Below are 22,559 nucleotides of genomic sequence, written 5' to 3'. Positions count from 1 at the left end.
ACAAAATACTTTTATGGTAATAAAATATTATTAAAAAATCATAAATAATAAATATATATTACTTTAACACAAAGATATTAATGAATAAATAATTTTTTTTTAAATACAATAACTAAATAAAACTAATATAAATTGTGTCACGTTATGTAAAACATGTGCCATAAGTTAAAATTTATAAACAGATAATACTTTGATTACATTAAAAAATAAAAAATCCAAAAATATATAGTATAAGTACAGTATAGAATATTAAGGCTATATTATTAATAATAATACTGTAAATAACTTTTAATGAAAAATATAATTAGGATTTTTCGGCAAATTATATTGATCTTCAAGTTTGACTAATTGTGCGCTCAATTCCCACAATCGTTGGGCTGTTTCGTCATCCTTTGTCTTTGGGGCCAATTTATCATTTCGGTGACAATTTCTATAATAAATACATTAATTATAAAAATAAATCAGATATTAAAATAAAATTCATAAATAAATTATTATTAAAAAGTATTTTTTTTAAACTAACTCATAATAATATCCGGTTTCGTTATCTAAGGCCTCATCTATGGCACAGTACAGTGATGTCTGAGCACCCGATTTAGCACTTATGAGAATTACTTGACCCAAAACATTCATAAAGACTTTCATTTGAAACGTTAGATTTCGGGCAATGTCTGTACGCACACCTCCCGGATGTACGGCATAGACATTGATCGACGAGTCGTTCCCCAGTCGTCGGGCCAGTTCACGGGTGAACAATATATTAGCCAATTTGCTCTGACCATAGACTTCCCACATATCGTACGGTTTGTTTAATGTATGAATATCATTGAAATCAATTACCCCGTAATTATGACCAACTGATGTCAAGTTAACTATCCGTGCTTTCGGTGAATTTCGTAGTAATGGCAATACAAGCATTGTTAGCAAAAAATGTCCTAAAAAATTATACAATTTTAAAAATAAATTGTATTAAACTATTTAATATATAATATAATAGATAAACAGTATATAAATGATAAATACCTAAATGATTGGTTCCGAAAGTCATTTCAAATCCATCAATCGTTTCACTTCTATCTTTCAGCTGAACGCCGGCATTATTGATGAGTATATCAATTCTCTGATATTTTTCGGCCAATTGTTGGGCAAACTCGCGGACAGACTTTTGTGAAGACAAATCCAGTTTCATTGTCGTTATGTCTGCCTTTGGGATCTTTGTTTGGATATCTTTGATGGCATCCTCACCTCTTGTTTCATCTCGACATCCGATTATTACCTGATTTTTGTTATTTAAAAAATTAAGTTATTTTTATTATAATGATAATATTTTAAACAAAAAAAATATAAAACTTACTTTTGCTCCACGTTTTGCCAGATCACGGGCCGTCTCTTTGCCGATACCGGTGTTGGCACCGGTTATTACAACTACCTGTCCATCTAATTGTTTAGTAGACGTACACTTATATCTCCATCCGACAGTATTTTGCGATAATTCAGTTACTCCGTGACAAAACATATATAATTTACTATTACTCATTATTATTTTTATTATTAACTTTAAATAATAATAATTTAAATAAAAATTTTATAAATAAATTCTTGAAGAAAAAAACTTATTATAACAATTTATAAGTAAAATAATAACTGTGGATAAAATTTATTTATATACTCTATATATATATTGTATATACTGTATATACAGGTATATACATGTAATATATTAGAGAGTATTTCTACTTATAGTGCAAATTGGTGCATATAATCATAAAGTTTTAGATTACAAATAGATTTTTATTGGTCTATCAGTTTAAATGATTACATATAATATTAATAATATTTTTTAAACAGGTATGTAAAGCCAAGTAAACCTTATACTGTATATTAAATACTATTAATAAACTGTATTATAATTTTATCAAAAATAACGTTTAATATTTTTTATCATTATTGTTTTTAAAAAATCAATTATACATTGACAGTATATACATAAAGCAATATAACCTTGCTTGTACTCGTATACACTAACAGTAAATATAAGTGCATTTTTGGTTCATTCAAGGTTTTTGCGGACTTTCATATAACCGCTTTATATGCAATATATTTATACATTTATTTAAATTATTATATTTGTTTATAATTGAATACAACAATAAATAATTAATATTATATACAGTATAAAATTTAAATATTAAATTATATGAAGTCATTATAAACAAATACTGTACATGTATATACTATTTATTGTCTAAAAAATATTAAATTATTATTACTATACTCTATCTTGGTAACTTTTATTCAATTTGACATATCTCATAATATAACAATTTATAAACTTGATTATTTTTACAAATTAATTACCGTAATTGTAAATTAACTTTTTTTATTTAATTTATGTAAACAATGTTGCAATTTATTATTAAACACTTTTGAAATTATAATAATATTAATTAGTTATATTAATTTATATTATTATAGTTAAATTAATTTATATCATTTTATTTTTATTAATTAACTGAATAAATAAATTATTGTTTAAAATAATTAGGATTTTTCGCCAAATTATATTGATTTTCAAGTTTAACTAATTGTGCGCTCAATTCCCACAATCGTTGAGCCGACTCGTCATCCTTGGCTTTGGAAAATAAGTTATCATTTCGGTTACAGTTTCTATAATAAGTTGATAATAATAATAACAAAAACAATATATAGATATTAATATAATAGTATTAATATTAGATTTATAAAAACAAAACTAACTCATAATAAAATCCCGTTTCGTTATCCAGTGCCTCATCTATGGCACAATACAGTGATGTCTGAGCACCCGATTTAGCACTTATGAGCCATATATATCCAAACACATGCATAAATACTTTACTATAAAACGGTTGATTTCGGGCAAACTCTGTGCGCACACCTCCCGGATGGACGGCATAGACATTGATTGATGAGTCGGTGCCCAATCGTCGGGCCAGTTCACGGGTGAACAGGACATTAGCCAATTTGCTCTGACCATAGATTGACCACATTTCGTACGGTTTCTTTAAAGTATTAATATCATTGAAATCTATTTCACCGAAACTATAAGCAACTGACGCCACGTTAACCACCCGTGCTTTTGGCGATTTGCGTAGTAATGGCAATACAAGCAATGTTAGCAAAAAGTGTCCTAAAAGTTATATTTTCATATAAATTAATAAAATATTACATATTTTTTATAAAGATATTCAGTATATAAATACCCAAATGATTGGTCCCAAACATCATTTCAAATCCGTCCTCAGTTTCTCTGCGATCGTTCATCGAAAGACCGGCATTATTGATGAGTATATCAATTCTCTGGTATTTTTCGTTCAATTGTTGGGCAAACTCGCGGACAGACTTTAGTGAAGACAAATCCAGTTTGAATGCCGTTATGTCTGCCTTTGGGTTCTTTGCCTTAATATCTTTGATAGCATTTGCAGCTCTTGTTTCATCACGACATCCGATTATTACCTGTTTTTTGTTATTTTATTATAACATTTTAAGTTATTATATATCTATCGGTAATTATAACAACATTTAAAAAATTAAATAAAAACTTACTTTTGCTCCACGTTTTGCCAGATCACTGGCCGTCTCTTTGCCGATACCAGTGTTAGCACCAGTTATGACAACTACCTGTCCATTCAATTGTTTATTAGTTGTACATTTATATCTCCATCCGATAGCATTTTGCGATAATTCAATTATTGATATCCAAACTATATATAATATATCACAAGTTGTTAAAGTCATTATTTTATACAATAGATTTACAATTTAACAACTTTATTATAATTTCAAATAACTTTCTAATAAGTTCAAATAATTCAATTAATTTCAAGTAATATAGCAACTGTAATAAAATTTATTTATATACTGTTTATACAGCAATAAAATATAACTGTATTATTTTATACGTATAGTGCAAATTCGTTCATATAATCAAAAGTTTTAGATAACAAATATATTTTATTTTTATATATGAATGATATTAACATTTTAAGGTATGATTAATCAATAAAATTAAAAAAAATACAGTAATGAAGCTTATATTTTATATTGATGTAAAATATAGTTTAATTTTATCAGAAATAATGTTTATAAATTTTAAACACATTTACAGTATACTGTAGATACAGTTTAATATTTTAACAATATTTGATAATAACAATATAATAATAATAATACAGTTATTTATTATTATTATCGTTACCAAGGGTGACTAGACATTGCCAGTAATACTGAAAACAATGTAACCTTGGATGTACCAATTTACACTTAAATGTCAGTTCAATTTTAGTTCAAGTAAGGCTTTTATTGACTTTCGTGTAACTATTTATTTTAGAGTAACTTAAATAGTTTATTTAAATTAACACATTTTAATATAACAATAAAAATTAAATATTATTTATGAAATTAAATATTAGTAACAAATAATACAATATTAAGTATTTAATGAAAATTATAAAACGATTATTGGTATTACAACAAAATTTTTAATTAAAAAATATTTTTTTATATAATCATATTCTATTTTTAATATATTATTGCAATATATTATATTAAATTATATCAACAAATTATAAACATATCTAAAATAGTTATAATCTATCTAGGTAACTTTTATTTAATTTTAGATTTGACTAATTAATAACAATATTCTCATTATTTTTTAATAGTTATTATTAATTTTGCAACTTGACATATTTATACATGGCACATTATGTAAACAAAGTTACAATTTACTAATAATATATGACAATATTTATTAATATAAAGTTATTAATTTTTATAATATTAGACAAATATTATATTGTAGTCCAATATTATAAATTATAATCATACTATATTTTCTATCTGTATAAATATTTTAAAAACATATTAAATAAAATTATATTATATTAAATATTTAGTAAACAATTTATAAATTTTTAAGATTATTTTGAATATTAAAATTACAAAAATTACATCAACTTTCACTAAGTCATACTATTGAATATAATATTGACATATAAACTAATTTCATCAGTTGTTATTGAAAATTTTATGTTGAATTGAGTGAACCGCCATCGGAGACAAAGTTGATGCCCGTAACAAACGACGCCTCAGGCGATGCCAAAAATAGTATAGCATTTGCAATATCGATGGATTCACCCACTCGTCCAACCGGATATCGGGTTGTCATGGCTTCGTATGCGGCATCAATCTGATCTTTTTTCATACCAACCACTTGCAAGAAATTGGTTCGCACTGCTGCCGGACTATTGATAAAACAAATAAAAAAATAATAATTAATAAAATTTTGATCAAAAAAAACAAATACTAAAATTAATTACTTGACTGAATTGACACGAATTCCTTTGGGTCCCAACTCTAGTGCCAAACATTTAGTAAACATATCTAATGCACTCTTAGATATACAATAGATAGAAAATGTGGCGAACTGTAAGCCAAAAAATAACATAAATTATATTTTAATAAAATTGTATCAAAAAATGAAATATTATTGTTTTATTTTTGTTAAATAAAATAACAGATTTAATAATAATTTTTACAATATTTTACAAAATACATACCGGTTTGAGACCACAAACACTCGATATATTAATGATATTGCCTTTGGTTTTCTCCAAATGCTCGACACATAAGTGCGATAAATTGATAACTCCTCTCACATTTGTGTCCATAATTTTCTGGTATTTATCTAAAATATCCGAGTCGTATATAGACGTACCCAAACCGAAACCGGCATTATTGACCAATACGTCTAATCTGTTAAATTGTTTGATTGTCGAGTCAACCAATCGGCGACAGTCGTCGTCTTTACCGACGTCGGCCACCACTTCCAAAGGTTTCAGACCAGTTGGCGATGTATTGAGTACTTCTTTGGCCACTTCAGATACATTGCCGGCATTTCTGCCGGTGACCACTACGTGAGCGCCAGCTTTGGCAAACTCGACGGCAGCCACAGCACCGATACCACCACTGGATCCAGTGATTAGTACTACTTTCCCACTAAAATCTCGCGAAATTGTTGACATTATTAAAAATGTTTTGAGTTTTTTTAAATTTCAATATTTTATTAACAAACTTTATAATTACATGAACTACTTGTAGTATGATTTTAATACTGAATTACTAAATATAGAATATATACTTATATACTGCTTATATACTGCTGTATACAATGTAATTAAAAAACATGCACTAACCAAGGTCACATAATCTATTCAATTATCTACTGTTTTTGATTATTTTTATTTCATATGAATGAATATGCATTTACTATAAAAACTGTATAAGTTATAGACAAAAACTATTATAATAAAATAAAGATTAAGTACATTTGGTTTATCAAATTATAATTAAAAATATAGTGTAAAACTAATGTTTTATAAAAATTTATTGTTATTGTATCACCATATATTATAATAATAATTTAATGTAATAATAATAATAATAATTTATTTTTGCTAAGTAGTTAAAAAGTAAACATAAAAACAACATTTATCAATATAAAATATCCTTATATTATATATATTTATTAATAATTAAGATATTTAACACTAAAGTTTTATTTTTTTAAAAAGCATTTTATTATTTTTAAAACATGATTTTTAATTTATTTAAAATATTAATATGAACAGAAATAACAATAAAAAAATATTGACTAAACTATACTCAAATAAACAGTTTTATCTATTGGTAGTTAAATAATTTTGTAAGATTTTAATATTTTTGTTGTTTAACTAAAACTAGCATTGATTGAACCGCCATCGGTTAGAAAGTTGATACCCGTAACAAACGACGACTCAGACGATGCCAAAAACAATATAGCATTTGCAATATCAATGGACTCACCCACCCGTCCAATCGGATATTGGGTTGTCATGGCTTCGTATGCGGCGTCGATCTGATCTTTTTTCATACCAACCACTTGCAAGAAATTGGTTCGCACTGCTCCCGGACTATTGATAAAACAAATAATAAAAAATAATAATTAATAAAATTTTGATCAAAAAAAAAAACAAATACTAAAATTAATTACTTGACTGAATTGACACGAATTCCTTTGGGTCCCAACTCTAGTGCCAAACATTTAGTAAACATATCTAATGCACTCTTAGATATACAATAGATAGAAAATATGGAGGCCTATAGCATGAAAATTATATATAAATTTTGTTTAAACAAACTAAAATAATACTAAAAATATTAATTTTTATAATTTTTTTACTAAATTAAATAATAATACTAATTATAATTTATCGACATTTTTCTCTTTAAATACCAGTTCAAAATACATACCGGTTTGATACCACAAAAACTCGATATATTAATGATATTGCCTTTGGTTTTCTCCAAATGCTCGACACATAAGTGCGACAAATTGATAACTGCTCTCACATTTGTGTCCATAATTTTCTGGTATTTATCTAAAATATCCGAGTCGTATATAGAGGAATATAAACCGAAACCGGCATTATTGACCAATACGTCTAATCTGTTAAATTGTTTGATTGTCGAGTCAACCAATCGGCGACAGTCGTCGTCTTTGCTAACGTCGGCCACCACTTCCAAAGGTTTTAGACCAGTTGGCGATGCATTGAGTACTTCTTTGGCCACTTCGGACAGATTGTCGGCATTTCTGTCGGTGACCACTACGTGAGCGCCAGCTTTGGCAAACTCGACGGCAGTCACAGCACCGATACCACTACCGGATCCGGTTATTAGTACTACTTTTCCACTAAAATCTCGTGAAATTGTCGACATTATTAAAAAGTTTGTTTTATTAACAAAATTTATAATTATAAAAAAACTACTCTTAATATGATTTTAATACTTAATTACTAAATACAAATTATATACTTATATACTGCTTATATACCGTATAATGTAATTAAAAAATATGAACTAATCATTGTTATCTACGGTTTTTTGTCATATTAATGAATATGTATTTACTATAAAAACTGTATAAGTTATAGACAAAACTATTGTAATAAAATAATGATTAACTACATTTGGTTTATCAAATTATAATTAAAATATAGTGTAAAACTAATGTTTTAATTAAAATTTATTGTTATTGTATCACCATATACAGTATTATAATAATAATTTATTTTTTCTAAGTAGTTAAAAAGTAAACCTATAAACTACATTTATCAATATAAAATACATTATTAATAATTAATATATTTAATACGAGTTTTATTTAAAAAAAAAAATTAATTATTTTTTAAACACGATTTTTAATTTATTTAAAATATTAATATAACCAGCAACAACAACAAAAAGTATTGACTAAAATATACTCAAATAATTTTATCTATTGGTAGTTAAATTATTTTATTAGATTTTAATATTTTTGTTGTTTAACTAAAACTAGCATTGATTGAACCGCCATCGGTTAGAAAGTTGATACCCGTAACAAACGACGACTCAGACGATGCCAAAAACAATATAGCATTTGCAATGTCAATGGACTCACCCACCCGTCCAACCGGATGTTTTGGGCCCCAGGACTCGTAGGCGGCATCGATCTGATCTTTTTTCATACCAACCACTTGCAAGAAATTGGTTCGCACTGCTCCCGGACTATTGATAAAACAAATAATAAAAAATAATAATTAATAAAATTTTGATCAAAAAAAAACAAATACTAAAATTAATTACTTGACTGAATTGACACGAATTCCTTTGGGTCCCAACTCTAGTGCCAAACATTTAGTAAACATATCTAATGCACTCTTAGATATACAATAGATGGAAAATGTTGAGGCCTATAGCATGAAAATTATATATTAATTTTTTTAAAAACTTCAACTAAAATAAATATTATTTTTTATAATTTTTTTACTAAATTAAATAATAATAATAATAATAATAATTTATCGACATTTTTCTCTCTAAATACCAGTTCAAAATACATACCGGTTTGAGACCACAAACACTCGATATATTAATGATATTGCCTTTGGTTTTCTCCAAATGCTCGACACATAAGTGCGATAAATTGATAACTGCTCTCACATTTGTGTCCATAATTTGCTGGTATTTGTCTAAAATATCCGAGTCGTATATAGACGTACCCAAACCGAAACCGGCATTATTGACCAATACGTCTAATCTGTTAAACTGTTTGATTGTCGAGTCAACCAATCGGCGACAGTCGTCGTCTTTACTGACGTCGGCCACCACTTCCAAAGGTTTCAGACCAGTTGGCGATGCATTGAGTACTTCTTTGGCCACTTCGGACAGATTGTCGGCATTTCTGCCGGTGATCACTACCTGAGCGCCAGCTTTGGCAAACTCGACGGCAGCCACAGCACCGATACCACTACTGGATCCGGTAATTAGTACTACTTTTCCACTAAAATCTCGCGAAGTTGTCGACATTATTATAAACTTTTTAAAAAATATTAAAAATATATAACTTTTAGTATGAATACTGAATACTGCATAACTGGAAACATGTGTTTATATACTGTATATGTTATTAAAAAAAATATGTACTAATCAATGTCAGCTAATATATTTGATTATTATTTTTTATAGATTTATTATTTTAATAAGATATAATAATTATACATTTATAGTAGTATATTGTTGGACTTATAGATAAAAATTATTACAACAAAAAAAAAAGATTAGTTAGTGCTTTTGGTTTATCAAATACTGTACTAAATAAATTTAAATATAATAATAATAGTATACAGTATATTGAATATGCAATGTTATGTTTAGCAAAATATCTTTATTTGCTTACAAGTTTAATATAGCATAATATTTAATCAGGGTTGCGTTATGGGGAAGGTAGGGGATAAACCCGTTTATCCTCCTGAGATCACGATTTTTTTGTATCTTACCCCTTGACCTAGAGTCAAAAAGTTAAGAGACACCCCAACCATTTTTCGGCTCCGAAAACTTTTTTTATTTATAAGAAATTTAATATAAATAAATATTGTTAAAAAATAGTTAAATACTAAAAGAAAATAATTAATTACATTAATAAAAGTTTAATTTTAGTTATATTTAAACGTAAAAGATAATTAATTATTTATTAATTAACTCAAAATATGCTTTTAAAATAATAAAAAACAAGACATACTATGAATATTATTTAAGTAATTATTTAGATGAAAAATCAAGATATTAAATAAATAGCAAATGTGTAGAGTTCCCTAATATAATTAATTTATATTATTAATGATTTTATTTTTAAATATTTAATTATAATAAAAATTATAGTATTTATTTAATTAATAAAAATATATTCTTTTATGTAAATACAATATATTGTTTATATATTGTTATAAAATTATTTAAAATAATTATTAATTTTTGGTAAATTGTATTTATCTTCGAGTTTAACCAAATCTGCGCTCAAATCCCACAAACGTTTAGCCGACTCGTCATCGATAGCTTTTGGCCACATATTATCAAAACGACGACAGTTTCTATAATAATAAACAAAGAAATAATAATAATATTATATTAATATCAAAATGTTTATAATTGATTACTACTAACTCATAGTAAAATCCGGTTTCATTATCGACTGCTTCATCGATTGCACAATACAGTGATGTTTGTGTACCCGATTGAATGTCCAATAAAAACACTTTACCGAACACACTGGACAGGGCTCCGGTAATTTTTGAGTTGTCTGACATAGACTTTTGAGCCAACTCTGTTCGCACACCTCCCGGATGGAGGGCATAGACGTTGACATTTGAATCGGATCCCAGACGTCGGGCCAATTCACGGGTAAACAATATCTGTGCCAATTTGCTGCTACCGTAGACCGCCATCATATTGTACGGTCTGCTAACTGTCTGAATGTCGTCGAAATCAATTTTTCCCATCCGATGAACACTTGACGCTACGTTCACCACACGTCCAGTCGATGCCTTCCGAAGTAATGGTAACAATAGTAATGTTAGTAGAAAGTGAGCTAATAATTGTAAATTAGCATATATTAAGTATAGTAAATTGTATTATACAAAATAAACTAATATACCTAAATGGTTGACACCAAATTGATATTCAAGTCCATCATCAGTTTCCTTACGCTCCGGTACATTGACGCCGGCATTATTGATAAGTATATCAATTGATTTACAGTTTTCAGTGACTTGTCGGGCAAACTCGCGGACAGATTTCAATGAAACCAAATCAAGTTTTACTGCCTTTATGTCTGCCTTTGGATTTGTTTTTTTAATATCTTTGATGGCGTTCTCGGCTTTTATCAGATCACGACATCCGATAATTATCTATTTATTGTAATAACAATAATAAAAAAGTTAGTAATAAAATTTACAAAAATAATTTATGAAAATAATTATCACATATTTTTAATACTGTAAGTTAAACAACAACAACAAAAAATAGACACTTTTTATGTCTAATTTCTATAACTATTACCTTTGCGCCTCTCAATGATAATTGTAAAGCGGATTCTTTGCCGATGCCCTGATTGGCACCGGTAATAACAGCTACCCGTCCATCTAAACGTCTTTTACTTTGGCACTTATTTCTATATCCGACAGCATTTCCAAACAAATCTTTAATAGTTTCGTAAACTAAACTAACTTTTTCACCAAATGTCAAATCCATGATTATATATCAAAATAAACTTATTATAATAAAAAAATATATTTTATTATATGTTTGTTTTACTAAGCAATTTATTTTTAATATCATATTTATTTTTCAACTTTATATATGCTAGCATTTTTTAAAAAAAAATTATTATTGTTATTAATTATTAAGTTGATGTCGACAACATTGAATGCTATAAAAATCATATATTTAGATAAATTTATTTGATATTATATAAGTACAATAGTGTACTAACAAGTAAGTAATTTATACTACAGTATATTCAATATAAATAAATATTAAACTCTAATATAAGACTGTATTTATTGTAGAGGTACAAGGTTAGATTTGTATTATTTTAATTTGCATTATTACTATATGTATAACTGTATTATGTATTGATTTAGTACACTGTTGTACTTATAATTATTATAATCATTTTATTAAATTATAATGCGATAAAAAATTAAATAAATATAGTAACTAATTAATAAGTTACTTAAATTTATATCAATTACTACAGGTAATTTATTTTGTAGATATTTTGTATATACAGTAATAAAAAAATAAATTCAAGTATTATAAGTTAATTAATTAGTAATTTGATTTATTAACAGTTTAAATCAATTGTAATCATAGTGTTATATTATTGTTATTAATAATAATAATTTTAATACCAAACTTTTTTTTTATCAGATTACAGATAATTTATTAGATGAACATTATCACTTTTTACTATATTATATAAAAACAATGTAAAATTTAAATACATTACATTATATAATTATAATGATTGCTAGTTAAATAACATAAAATAAAATAAAATTTATGATATTTTTATTACAAGTTACATAAAAATTAAAAATTACTGTTAATTATAATTATTTTTAATTGTGGTTTTATTTTTGTTTATAAATTGAAAAATATTTTATAATAAATTTTATATACATTATGTGCATTACGTTTATCTTATTAGCTTAAACAATGAATAACGTGTTAAAATAATAATAATAATAATTTTATTTATTATTTAAAATAGTATTTAATTTATAATAAATTATATTTATCTTCGAGTTTAACCAAATCGACGCTTAAATCCCACAAACGTTTAGCCGACTCGTCATCGATAGCTTTTGGCCACATTTTATCAATACGACGACAGTTTCTAYATATCAATAACAAAACAAAAGTTAATATATTTCTAAAAATTGGATTAAAAAATAATTTTTTATATTTATTTATTATATAAATTTTTACAACAAATACTAACTCATAGTATAATCCGGTTTCATTATCGACGGCCTCATCGATGGCACAATACAGTGATGTCTGGGCACCCGATTGAATGTCTAACAAAAACACTTTGGACATGACATTGGTAACGGCTCCGGTAATCTTATTGGTGTTGTCCGACAAAACATTTTGAGCCAACTCTGTTCGCACACCTCCCGGATGGAGGGCATAGACGTTGACATTTGAATCGGATCCCAGACGTCGGGCCAATTCACGGGTAAACAATATCTGTGCCAATTTGCTGCTACCGTAGACCGCCATCATATTGTACGGTCTGCTAACTGTCTGAATGTCGTCGAAATCAATTTTTCCCATCCGATGAACACTTGACGCTACGTTCACCACACGTCCAGTCGATGCCTTCCGGAGTAATGGTAACAGTAGTAGAGTTAGTAGAAAGTGAGCTAAAATACAGTAATTATTTTATTAAGATATTAGGCATATTTTATTATATATTTTACATACATATACTGCAATTAATTACCTAAATGATTGACACCAAATTGATATTCAAGTCCATCATCAGTTTCTCTACGCTCCGGTATATTAACGCCGGCATTATTGATAAGTATATCAATTGAGTTACAGTTTTCAGTGACTTGTCGGGCAAACTCGCGGACAGATTTCAATGAAACCAAATCAAGTTTCAGTGCCTTTATGTCTGCCTTTGGATTTGTTTCGTTGATATCTTTGATGGCATTCTCGGCTTTAGTCAGATCACGACATCCGATAATTATCTATTAATAGTAATAACAATCAGTTTTACAAAAATTTATTCAAATAGTTTTATAATTAGTTTTGAAAAATATTTATTTTTTCAATCACTAATACCTTTGCTCCTCTCAATGATAACTGTAAAGCAGTTTCTTTGCCGATGCCCTGATTGGCACCGGTAATAACAACTACCCGTCCATCCAAACGTCTCTTACTTTTGCATTTATTTCTATATCCGACAGCATTTCCAGTTAATTCTTTCCCCCCTTCATAAACTAAACCAACTTTTTCACAAAACTTTAAGTCCATAATTTGTTTATTAAAATAAATTAAAAATATTTAATGTTATTTAAATTATTCAACTTTATGTTTAAATATATATATATCTACAGTATATATATATATATATATATATATATATATATATATATATATATATATATATATATATATACTGTATTTATTATTAATTGAGCATGCTCATAAAATTTAATTCTATTTTATTCATATTATGATATTTTTAAAGTACATTACTGTACTGAATATTATATAATCAATATATAACTATAATTTTATATTAAACGCTAATAATATATTTTAGTAATTTTACCTGTTTTTTATTATTATTATTATTATTATTATTATTATTATTATTATTATTATTATTATTATTATTATTATTATGCATTACTAATCTATGTATTTGTTTTGTACCAATTTAATAATTACAATTGTTTGATAGAAATGTTTTTTAAAAAAAATTAATTAAATGCATTGTTCAAAAATTCCAATTTTTACCTTGTCAAATTTAAAATAATTAAAAATAAGCTTTTAGTGTTTTTTAAATAAATGGTATTTTAATATTTAAAATACATCATCAAATAATAATTACTTTATAAATTTCTAATAAATTTATTTGTTAACTGTACTATTATTATAATATAACTTAAAGTAATTAATAAATTAATTATATTAAGTTATTAAAATAACAAAAAATAATTATTTAAAAAATTAAAATACATATATATTAAACAAATAATAAAAATCAAATTTATTGAAAGTTATTATTATTTTGAAGGTATATTGTATTGAGGGTCGAGTTTAACCAAATCGGAGCTTAAATCCCATAGTTTTTCGGCGGACTTGTTGTCTGTCACATGAGATAACAGCGAATCAATGCGACGACAATTACTGATGAAAAAAATTAATCAAAAAAAATAAATTAAAATTAATCATAAACTACATGTAAATAAAGTATATTTAAAAAAACTAAAATAAAATAAATAAAACAAACTCATAGTAATGTCCGGTTTGGTTGTCGAGTGACTCGTCAACAGCGCAGTAGAGTGTGGTCTGAGCGCCCAAATCGGGTGTCAGACCAATAAAACGGATCATCAGTTTGTTGATCATCCGCCTGATTGGCGAATCGTCGTATCGCAAAAACTCAGTGGCAATGATTCCCGGATGCAATGCATAGACAGTGACCGTAGACTCGCGGCCCAGCCTACGGGCCAACTCTCTAGTGAACAGTATGTTAGCCAACTTGCTTTGGGCGTAAGCCCTGTTCATTTCATAGGCACCGTTTCGCAGATGAATGTTTTCAAAGTAAATTTTGCCAAACTTGTGAACCAGTGACGACACATTGACTACCCGAGCACGTGGCGCCTCCCGGAGTAACGGCAACAGTAATAAGGTTAACAAGTAATGACCTAACAATTAATATACTGTTAATTAACATAACAAATGAGCATGCTCAAAAAAATATAATAATCTCTCTAAAAAAATGATTACCCAAATGATTTGTGGCAAATGCCAGTTCATACCCGTCCTCATTGGTTCTCATATCGGGTATCATTCCGACGCCTGCATTGTTGATCAATATATCCAATTTGGTCTCTTCGTGTGCCAAACGTTGGGCAAACTCGCGGACCGACACCAGTGAAGACAAATCCAGTTTCGCTGATCTGATGTCTGCTTTCGGATAAATTTTCTTAATGTCTTTGATGGCCGACTCGGCTCTCGATTCATCCCGACATCCGATAATTATCTGATTTTTAAATTTATAAATAAATAAATATTAAAATTAAATTTTCTAACAATAAAACAATAAACTTTTTTTTTGTGAACAGCTTATGAAACTTACTTTTGCTCCACGTTTTGCTAAATCAAGTGCTGTCTCTTTGCCGATACCAGTGTTGGCACCGGTAATCACAACTAACTGTCCGGTCAATTGACGTTTACTATCGCATCTATTTCTCAAACCGAAAGCATTTTGTATGAATTCAATTATTATACCGATAATCGTAGAAATTAATTCAATTATATTCATATTTTTAAAATATATATTTATTTTTTTAAACAAATTAAAAACTTTAAATTAAATAAAATATATAAAATAAAGACATTAAATAAAAATAATTATGATATTTTTGTGTCAAATATGTTATGATGATGATATTATTATGATCATATAATGATGATAGATAATAAATAACTAAAAAAAATGATTCCCTAATATTAGTTAAATACTAATGTTGTTAATGTTGTTTTATATAATAATTATTAATCATTGCGCATGAATAGTTGTATATTTACACTATATTATCAGTTAATTGTTATCATAAAATTTTTTTTATCATTACGAGCATAAAAATTAACAATTAGATAATTATAATTTTATTTAATTTTATAGTTATAAATAAATATAATTAAATTTAATTGTATTTAGAAGTCAACATTTATTTAAAAATATTGTTAGATTATGACAAATATAAGAAAATTTCTTTTTATATTATAATTTTAATAAAATATAAAGCTAATTTTTTTCAAAAAAATTAATTAAAAATTAAAACAATATTATAATTGTTAATCAATTAGTATTATAAATAAAATTATAATTTTCCATTTTTAATTATATTTATATAATAGTAATTTATATATTAATATTTCAAATATTGTACATAAATTTATATTAATTGCTTTTACTTTAAATGTGCATTAAATTTGTTGAAGTGCTAAAGTCTATAATTGCAATTATTTCATACATTTCAGAAAAAGATAATATAATGTATTAAACTATAGTCGAGTAAATACAGTCACACAATATTATTATTACAATATTAATATATTAGTTTTACAAAAAATATATAAATTATATTTCAAAAAAATATCAAATAATATCAAAAATTTTTAAAAAGACATTATTTAATTATTATTTGATAACGATTTCAAATATTTCAATCAAATATTTTAGCAGTAATATTTAGTATACTATATGTATAATACTATATGTATATAAATATATTACTGTATTTATTAATATTATTGCAAATACTGTACTATGAATGTACTAAATACAGTACATTCATAGTACAGTATTTGCAATATTTAGTGAAATAAATTACAATTAATATATTTTGTAAAACTAATATATGATTTATTGTGTGACTCATAATTTTAAGCTATTTTCTAGTTTACTATTTATTTATAATAATTTCATAATTACCGTATTTATGTTATGTTAATATTTATTTGTTAATATAAATTTAGCTAAATTACTATAAAATATTTATAAAAATAATTATTAATTAATACTGTATTATTAAATTAAATATTGAATTATATAATATAATAAAATATAAAGAAATTGTATTATTTTTGTACAAAAATAAAATAATGAATTTTTTTTGTATAAAACATATTTGATTTTTAAAACAAGATATTATTTGTAAATTTACATATAAACTCAAAAATATAAATTCATTAAAAAACAACAAGAGATATCAATTCATCCAAAAAGGCTATCAAATTGTTTTTCAATTTGAACTAACTGTGCGCTCAATTGCCATAAACGTCTGGCCGACTGATCATCAGTAGCTTTAGGCGACAATTTCTTCACTCGACGACAGTTTCTAATAAAAAAAAAATTTATGTTTTAATATATATATATATATATAAATATTAATTGTCATATATATATATATTTCAATTAATTAATATATAATAAACAACTGACTCATAATAACCGCCCGTTTCTCTGTCGAGCTTCTCATGTATAGCACAATACAATGTTGTCTGAGCTCCCGATTCGGCGCTCAACAGAAATAAAGTTCCCAACAATTTTATGACTAACTGTTGAAATCTTGAGCTAACATTGCGGCCGATATCTGTGTGGACACAACCCGGATGAACAGCATATGTATTGATAGACGAATCGGTGCCCAAACGTCTGGCCAATTCACGTGTGAACAATATGTTTGCCAGTTTACTTTGACCGTAAACTGACCACATATCGTACGGCTCTTCAAGACTATTGATGTCATCAAATTTGATCGATCCGTGTATATAAGCACAAGAAGCCACAGTTATAACCCGGGCTTTGGGTGCTCGTCGAAGTAATGGTAGTATCAAAAGTGTTAACAAAAAGTGTCCTAAAAAAGTGCAACAAAATCATTATATCATTTATGTTTTGTCTTAATTGTCATTAATTATTGGGACAAAATGATCCCATAGTATACCTAAATGGTTGGTCCCAAACACCAATTCAAAGCCATCCTCAGTTTGCCTGTGCTCTTGCATAGCAACTCCTGCATTATTGATCAGTATATCGATTGTGTCATAATTTTTTTTTAATTGTTTAGCAAACTGATGGATAGAGTCTACTGATGACAAATCCAATTTCATTGCAATTATGTCTGCCATTGGATTTCTCTCTTTGATATCATTGATGGCTGACTCAGCTCTAGACATATCACGACATCCTATGATTATCTAATTTATTTTGTTTTGTTAATTAATAATAAAATAATAATAAATATTTTATATCTATCTATGAATCAATTAATCAATAATTAAGTTACTTTTGCGCCACGATTTGCTAATTCGCGGGCCGTCTCTTTGCCGATACCAGAGTTGGCGCCGGTTATCACAACTATCTGTCCATTCAATTGCCGTAAACTTTTGCAATTATTTCTGAAGCCGAAGATTCGCTGCAAAAACTCAATGGTTGTCATCCAAAGAATAGGTAAAATAATTTCAATTAAATACATATTTGTTGAACAAATTTTTTTTAATAACAAATATTTCAAATAATATGAAAAATAAATACAGTAATTATGAATATTACTAATAATAATAAAATAATTACTAGTATTCACTAATACATTATTATCATATATTACTAAAATTTTTTCATTTAATATACTGTGATTTTATTATATTCCAGTAATATGTGAGTATATTTTTAATAATCCTTAGTATAAATGTAAACTATAATTATTTAATGTAATGATAAATTTATAAAACTTTTACTTATACTTAAGTAAAAGTTTTAATTTTATAAATATTGCCTATAAAGTCATTATATGATAATTATTATACGATTATAATTAATTATTAATTAACTTAATAGTTAATATTTCTAAATATATTATTTATAATAGTAAATGTTTTTGAATACTATCTGTTAAATTTATATTTAGTTTGTAATACATACTGTATATTAAATAAAATACATTGTAATTATGGAAATTAATAATAATTAGATAATAGATACTTCATGTGAGTTGTATATAAATTAAAGTAATATTTTCCTTAAAATTATTGCAGTTAATAAAAAAGTATTTAGATATATACATAATTATAGATATATTTTACTATATTATATATAATACTATACTATGAATAAAATTATCTAAATTATCTTACATTAGACAAACATGAATAGACAGATATTATAAGTACAGTTTAAATATTACAAATTAATTATAACTAATATAGTTATAATTAAAACATTAAAAAAAATTCTTTAGAAATTATTAATTAATTTTATTTTAAATGTTTATTTATCTCTAATAATTGAAATATTAAATAAAAAGAGATTTATTGTTACGATAAAAACATTATAATTATGCTCATTATATATTCAACAAAAATAAAATACTATTAATATATTAGTATTAATCTTGCAAATCAAGTATTGTATACTATTATATAATACTGTATTTGGAAAATAAAATTTGTTGAAAGTATGTAACCTTACAATTATATTATTTTATTAAGATTTTTAAGATTTTATAATAAAATGTAAATACAATTTATAAAAATTTCTAATATCATACTTTCTATAAATAAATAATTTTTTTATATTACATTATAGTTATTTATAGTTCTTTATACTATCTCTATCTTTATATATATATATTTGACATTTTATTGATCATTACTTCTCATATAATTGGGAACAGTTGGATCAATCATATATGTTGACCAATCAATAAGCCAGTTAGGTATAAGCGGCAAAACTATAACTACCAATTTGAGTGGCCATATATTAACCGGTTGATAACATCGGTTTGGATTGCGGCTGACAACGGCATCGATCATATCGTCGACTACAATGTCCAGTCGTGAACTCCATCGGGAAAGTCGACGGCGACGCTCAAGTAGTTTCAGTTGTTCAGCAAAATATTGCTGGCCGTACACCTCCTGTACGCCGGTATTAGTAGTTTGCCAATTGTGTTCAAACGCTGGCACCTGTTCCCCATAGACACCAGTTTTGAAAAATGTCGGTTCAATTGTCGAGACGTTTACTTTGAATTTTCGCATTTCTCGTCGCAAAACATCGGCAAACGTTATGACCGCTCCCTTTGACATACAGTAGGCGCTCAGGTTGTCTGATGAGATACGGCCGCCCAATGACGACACTATTACTATACGACCTACAGATATGTATTGTTAAATACAAATAAGATAATAACAGTTAAGTTAATTTAATTTTTTATTTAATTTATTTTAACAAAATTGTTGTCAAAAAAACCTTTTGATTGTCGAATAAGTGGCAAAAATTTTCGGGTAACACGAATCACACCAAACAAGTTGACATCGAATACACGCCCGAAATGTTCGCCGAACTGACCCCATTCGATGTGCCCGTAGGTCAGTATACCGGCGTTGTTGATCACTGACCACAAAACTCCGCCATTTGTCCGGAGATCGCTAGTGACAAACTCGAAGCACCGGTCAATTTGGTTTTCTCGGGTGACATCCATTTCCAAGACACACATCCTATCCGTATGTTTACAGTTTAGCGGCAACTGTTGTGAACCAAAACTCATTTCATCCAAAACAGTTGCATAGACGCGAAACCCGATTTCATTTAACCGAATCGCTAACCGGTTACCGAAACCCGAGTCACAACCTATTTGTATAATTGATTATTAAAAAATATATATAATAAAATAACTAATAAAAAATTATTATTTATTAAATACAGTAGTTATTTAAAACAGTTATAATATATATATATATATATATATACAGCTATAATAAAAATTATTAATTAAAATGTATTATAAATATTAATATATTAAATAAAATTAACTCATAATTTTTACCAGTTATTAATACTGCTTTATTTTTAATGCTAATTTTGCGCCAAAACATATTTATAAAAGTTTGTATTTAAAACTTAAAAGTATTTTTGTAAATAATTGTTATGTAGTATATAAATCTGAAATATTAATCATATAAAAATAATTTTTAAATATTATTAAAGTTAATAAATTATATTTAACTGTTTACAGGTTTGACAGTTATTTATAATTGTTAATTACTGTATTGTTTCAAAAAAATAATTCATAATTTTTATTTATTTATTTTGTAGAAAACTTGATTTTTTAGCTTAAAAATGTTTAACATATTATATTGGGAAATTACAAAAAATAATAATTGCATTGAAAATATTGTAATATTTTATTAATAATATAAATTATTTTGCATAATATTTTATATTGTATTAAGTTATTAATTATAATATGATAAATTACTAATATTTTAAAAAAAATATTATATTTAGTAAAACTTTTTAATGAATAAATAAGTAAAATTTTTAATACATTATATTTATTATATGTTTATGATAATTAAATTACATAAATATACTAAAATATCAGTATGATTTGCAATGTAGATTTTATTCATTGTTTTTTACACTAATTATTTGAATTATTAGTTTAATTTTAAAAATTAATTATTATAGTATTAAAATTTCATTTAATTTTAATGATTTGATATTAATTAGTTTTTACAAATTTTTTACAATGCTTTTTATTAAAAAGTTAAATAAATTTAAATAGATTTTTAAATAAAAGTTTATTCTACCTAGATTATTCTAATGTTATAAAATATTATTTGTATAGACAATTCAAAATTTTATAAATTTTAATAATATAATTAACCTGATAAATTTTTATGGGATTGTATACTAACTTTCGGTATATAATTTATATAATATAAAATTATTATACTATTTAATTTGAAAATAACTTAATATTTGATTTGTCATTAAAATAATAATCATTATTATTTATACAATTAGGTTATACAGTATTATCTTATATTAATAATCTATTTGATTACTGTATGTATGATAACTGTGCGCATGAAATACAGTATAAACTTCTTTATAGTTATTATTATTATAACTACAAAAAAATTAAATTAAAAAAATCTAAATTTATCATTTATTTTATACATGTGTCTAATTTATAGATTATTATTAATATATTATTATTTTAAACATTTAAAACAAAATATATATATATATAATAAATTATATATTTTCTAAACAATGTTATTAAATTGGCTACAAATTGTCTACATTTTTAACACATTAAATATAATTATCGGTGGTTTAGTTAGTTTTTGTTGGCCAAACAGTCGTATATCGAAAACATGGCAACAGTTAGCTGTTTACAACAAGCCACCGGCACCGGGACATAAGCCAAATAAAATTATGAAATTTATGACTACAAATAAAAAGTAATATTTAAAATTTTAAAATTATTTTTTTATAAAGTTATTAATTTTTTGATTTTTTTTGGTACTATATACGGTATATATGATATATAGGAACATGTGGC

The 22,559-nt window shown here is 25.6% G+C and overlaps 9 protein-coding genes across 9 annotated transcripts; all 9 read right to left on the bottom strand.

The window, feature by feature from the left end:
* Nucleotides 1-288: 288 nt before the first annotated feature.
* On the bottom strand, nt 289-1,516 carry LOC128951315 (retinol dehydrogenase 12-like). Its single transcript, XM_054296565.1, has 4 exons — nt 1,355-1,516; nt 1,024-1,276; nt 524-935; nt 289-430 (listed from the first exon to the last, which is right to left on the bottom strand). The coding sequence occupies exons 1-4, from the start codon at nt 1,514-1,516 to the stop codon at nt 289-291; spliced, it is 969 nt and encodes a 322-aa protein (XP_054152540.1).
* Nucleotides 1,517-2,525: 1,009 nt separating this feature from the next.
* Nucleotides 2,526-3,765, bottom strand: LOC128951314 (retinol dehydrogenase 14-like). Its single transcript, XM_054296564.1, has 4 exons — nt 3,586-3,765; nt 3,243-3,495; nt 2,758-3,169; nt 2,526-2,667 (listed from the first exon to the last, which is right to left on the bottom strand). Exons 2-4 carry the CDS (start codon nt 3,301-3,303, stop codon nt 2,526-2,528), a joined length of 615 nt encoding a protein of 204 aa, XP_054152539.1. The 5' UTR covers nt 3,304-3,495; nt 3,586-3,765.
* A 1,303-nt stretch (nt 3,766-5,068) lies between these two features.
* LOC128951313 (uncharacterized oxidoreductase MexAM1_META1p0182-like) lies at nt 5,069-6,150 on the bottom strand. Its single transcript, XM_054296563.1, has 3 exons — nt 5,601-6,150; nt 5,361-5,467; nt 5,069-5,285 (listed from the first exon to the last, which is right to left on the bottom strand). The coding sequence occupies exons 1-3, from the start codon at nt 6,063-6,065 to the stop codon at nt 5,069-5,071; spliced, it is 789 nt and encodes a 262-aa protein (XP_054152538.1). The 5' UTR covers nt 6,066-6,150.
* Nucleotides 6,151-6,769: 619 nt separating this feature from the next.
* LOC128951312 (uncharacterized short-chain type dehydrogenase/reductase y4vI-like) lies at nt 6,770-9,429 on the bottom strand. The gene is made up of 6 exons (XM_054296561.1): nt 8,962-9,429; nt 8,704-8,810; nt 8,414-8,625; nt 7,333-7,778; nt 7,073-7,179; nt 6,770-6,992 (listed from the first exon to the last, which is right to left on the bottom strand). The coding sequence occupies exons 1-6, from the start codon at nt 9,424-9,426 to the stop codon at nt 6,770-6,772; spliced, it is 1,560 nt and encodes a 519-aa protein (XP_054152536.1). The 5' UTR covers nt 9,427-9,429.
* Nucleotides 9,430-10,387: 958 nt separating this feature from the next.
* Nucleotides 10,388-11,646, bottom strand: LOC128951311 (retinol dehydrogenase 13-like; the record flags this gene model as incomplete). Its single annotated transcript, XM_054296560.1, has 4 exons — nt 11,455-11,646; nt 11,051-11,303; nt 10,561-10,984; nt 10,388-10,487 (listed from the first exon to the last, which is right to left on the bottom strand). Coding segments are annotated over exons 1-4 (969 nt in total), but the record flags the coding sequence as incomplete, so codon positions are not given.
* A 1,032-nt stretch (nt 11,647-12,678) lies between these two features.
* LOC128951310 (retinol dehydrogenase 13-like) lies at nt 12,679-13,947 on the bottom strand. The gene is made up of 4 exons (XM_054296559.1): nt 13,756-13,947; nt 13,409-13,661; nt 12,902-13,328; nt 12,679-12,796 (listed from the first exon to the last, which is right to left on the bottom strand). Exons 1-4 carry the CDS (start codon nt 13,945-13,947, stop codon nt 12,679-12,681), a joined length of 990 nt encoding a protein of 329 aa, XP_054152534.1.
* Nucleotides 13,948-14,671: 724 nt separating this feature from the next.
* LOC128952149 (retinol dehydrogenase 12-like) lies at nt 14,672-15,967 on the bottom strand. The gene is made up of 4 exons (XM_054297491.1): nt 15,782-15,967; nt 15,430-15,685; nt 14,933-15,347; nt 14,672-14,829 (listed from the first exon to the last, which is right to left on the bottom strand). The coding sequence occupies exons 1-4, from the start codon at nt 15,965-15,967 to the stop codon at nt 14,706-14,708; spliced, it is 981 nt and encodes a 326-aa protein (XP_054153466.1). The 3' UTR covers nt 14,672-14,705.
* A 1,458-nt stretch (nt 15,968-17,425) lies between these two features.
* On the bottom strand, nt 17,426-18,733 carry LOC128951308 (retinol dehydrogenase 12-like). The gene is made up of 4 exons (XM_054296558.1): nt 18,498-18,733; nt 18,156-18,408; nt 17,654-18,068; nt 17,426-17,549 (listed from the first exon to the last, which is right to left on the bottom strand). Exons 1-4 carry the CDS (start codon nt 18,684-18,686, stop codon nt 17,426-17,428), a joined length of 981 nt encoding a protein of 326 aa, XP_054152533.1. The 5' UTR covers nt 18,687-18,733.
* A 1,115-nt stretch (nt 18,734-19,848) lies between these two features.
* Nucleotides 19,849-21,081, bottom strand: LOC128951307 (retinol dehydrogenase 16-like). The gene is made up of 3 exons (XM_054296557.1): nt 21,033-21,081; nt 20,456-20,836; nt 19,849-20,357 (listed from the first exon to the last, which is right to left on the bottom strand). The coding sequence occupies exons 1-3, from the start codon at nt 21,079-21,081 to the stop codon at nt 19,849-19,851; spliced, it is 939 nt and encodes a 312-aa protein (XP_054152532.1).
* Between the last annotated feature and the right edge of the window lie 1,478 nt (nt 21,082-22,559).

The sequence above is a fragment of the Oppia nitens genome, unplaced genomic scaffold (assembly GCF_028296485.1).
Source record: "Oppia nitens isolate AA-2021 unplaced genomic scaffold, nextdenovo-longstitch-racon4-pilon3 scaffold1_pilon_pilon_pilon, whole genome shotgun sequence".
In the NCBI taxonomy this organism is placed as follows: domain Eukaryota; kingdom Metazoa; phylum Arthropoda; class Arachnida; order Sarcoptiformes; family Oppiidae; genus Oppia; species Oppia nitens.
The sequence above is the reverse complement of the archived record's forward strand: the minus strand, read 5'-3'. Positions and strand labels throughout refer to the sequence as shown.

Bases quoted from the DNA above. Each gene is read 5' to 3' on its own strand.
- LOC128951315 (XM_054296565.1), bottom strand. From the start codon at position 1,516: ATGTTTTGTCACGGAGTAACTGAATTATCGCAAAATACTGTCGGATGG. The intron at 1,277-1,354 runs GTAAGTTTTATA...AACAAAAATCAG, and splicing joins TGGCAAAACGTGGAGCAAAA to GTAATAATCGGATGTCGAGA. The intron at 431-523 runs GTTAGTTTAAAA...TATTTATTATAG, and splicing joins GAAACCGGATATTATTATGA to AAATTGTCACCGAAATGATA.
- LOC128951314 (XM_054296564.1), bottom strand. From the start codon at position 3,303: ATGAACGATCGCAGAGAAACTGAGGACGGATTTGAAATGATGTTTGGG. The intron at 3,170-3,242 runs GTATTTATATAC...TATAACTTTTAG, and splicing joins GTTTGGGACCAATCATTTGG to GACACTTTTTGCTAACATTG. The intron at 2,668-2,757 runs GTTAGTTTTGTT...AACTTATTATAG, and splicing joins GAAACGGGATTTTATTATGA to AAACTGTAACCGAAATGATA.
- LOC128951313 (XM_054296563.1), bottom strand. From the start codon at position 6,065: ATGTCAACAATTTCGCGAGATTTTAGTGGGAAAGTAGTACTAATCACT. The intron at 5,468-5,600 runs GTATGTATTTTG...TTTGGCTTACAG, and splicing joins GTGTTTGTGGTCTCAAACCG to TTCGCCACATTTTCTATCTA. The intron at 5,286-5,360 runs GTAATTAATTTT...TTTTATCAATAG, and splicing joins ATTCGTGTCAATTCAGTCAA to TCCGGCAGCAGTGCGAACCA.
- LOC128951312 (XM_054296561.1), bottom strand. From the start codon at position 9,426: ATGTCGACAACTTCGCGAGATTTTAGTGGAAAAGTAGTACTAATTACC. The intron at 7,779-8,413 runs GTTTTAGTTAAA...CAATTTCACGAG, and splicing joins TGGCGGTTCAATCAATGCTA to ATTTTAGTGGAAAAGTAGTA. The intron at 6,993-7,072 runs GTAATTAATTTT...TTTTATCAATAG, and splicing joins ATTCGTGTCAATTCAGTCAA to TCCGGGAGCAGTGCGAACCA.
- LOC128951310 (XM_054296559.1), bottom strand. From the start codon at position 13,947: ATGGACTTAAAGTTTTGTGAAAAAGTTGGTTTAGTTTATGAAGGGGGG. The intron at 13,662-13,755 runs GTATTAGTGATT...TACTATTAATAG, and splicing joins TATCATTGAGAGGAGCAAAG to ATAATTATCGGATGTCGTGA. The intron at 13,329-13,408 runs GTAATTAATTGC...ACTGTATTTTAG, and splicing joins ATTTGGTGTCAATCATTTAG to CTCACTTTCTACTAACTCTA.
- LOC128952149 (XM_054297491.1), bottom strand. From the start codon at position 15,967: ATGAATATAATTGAATTAATTTCTACGATTATCGGTATAATAATTGAA. The intron at 15,686-15,781 runs GTAAGTTTCATA...TTTAAAAATCAG, and splicing joins TAGCAAAACGTGGAGCAAAA to ATAATTATCGGATGTCGGGA. The intron at 14,830-14,932 runs GTTTGTTTTATT...TTTTTTCATCAG, and splicing joins CAAACCGGACATTACTATGA to TAATTGTCGTCGCATTGATT.
- LOC128951308 (XM_054296558.1), bottom strand. From the start codon at position 18,686: ATGTATTTAATTGAAATTATTTTACCTATTCTTTGGATGACAACCATT. The intron at 18,069-18,155 runs GTATACTATGGG...GCACTTTTTTAG, and splicing joins GTTTGGGACCAACCATTTAG to GACACTTTTTGTTAACACTT. The intron at 17,550-17,653 runs GTCAGTTGTTTA...TTTTTTTATTAG, and splicing joins GAAACGGGCGGTTATTATGA to AAACTGTCGTCGAGTGAAGA.
- LOC128951307 (XM_054296557.1), bottom strand. From the start codon at position 21,081: ATGTTTTGGCGCAAAATTAGCATTAAAAATAAAGCAGTATTAATAACT. The intron at 20,837-21,032 runs GTAAAAATTATG...TTATACAAATAG, and splicing joins TAAAGCAGTATTAATAACTG to GTTGTGACTCGGGTTTCGGT. The intron at 20,358-20,455 runs GTTTTTTTGACA...ACATATCTGTAG, and splicing joins ACTTATTCGACAATCAAAAG to GTCGTATAGTAATAGTGTCG.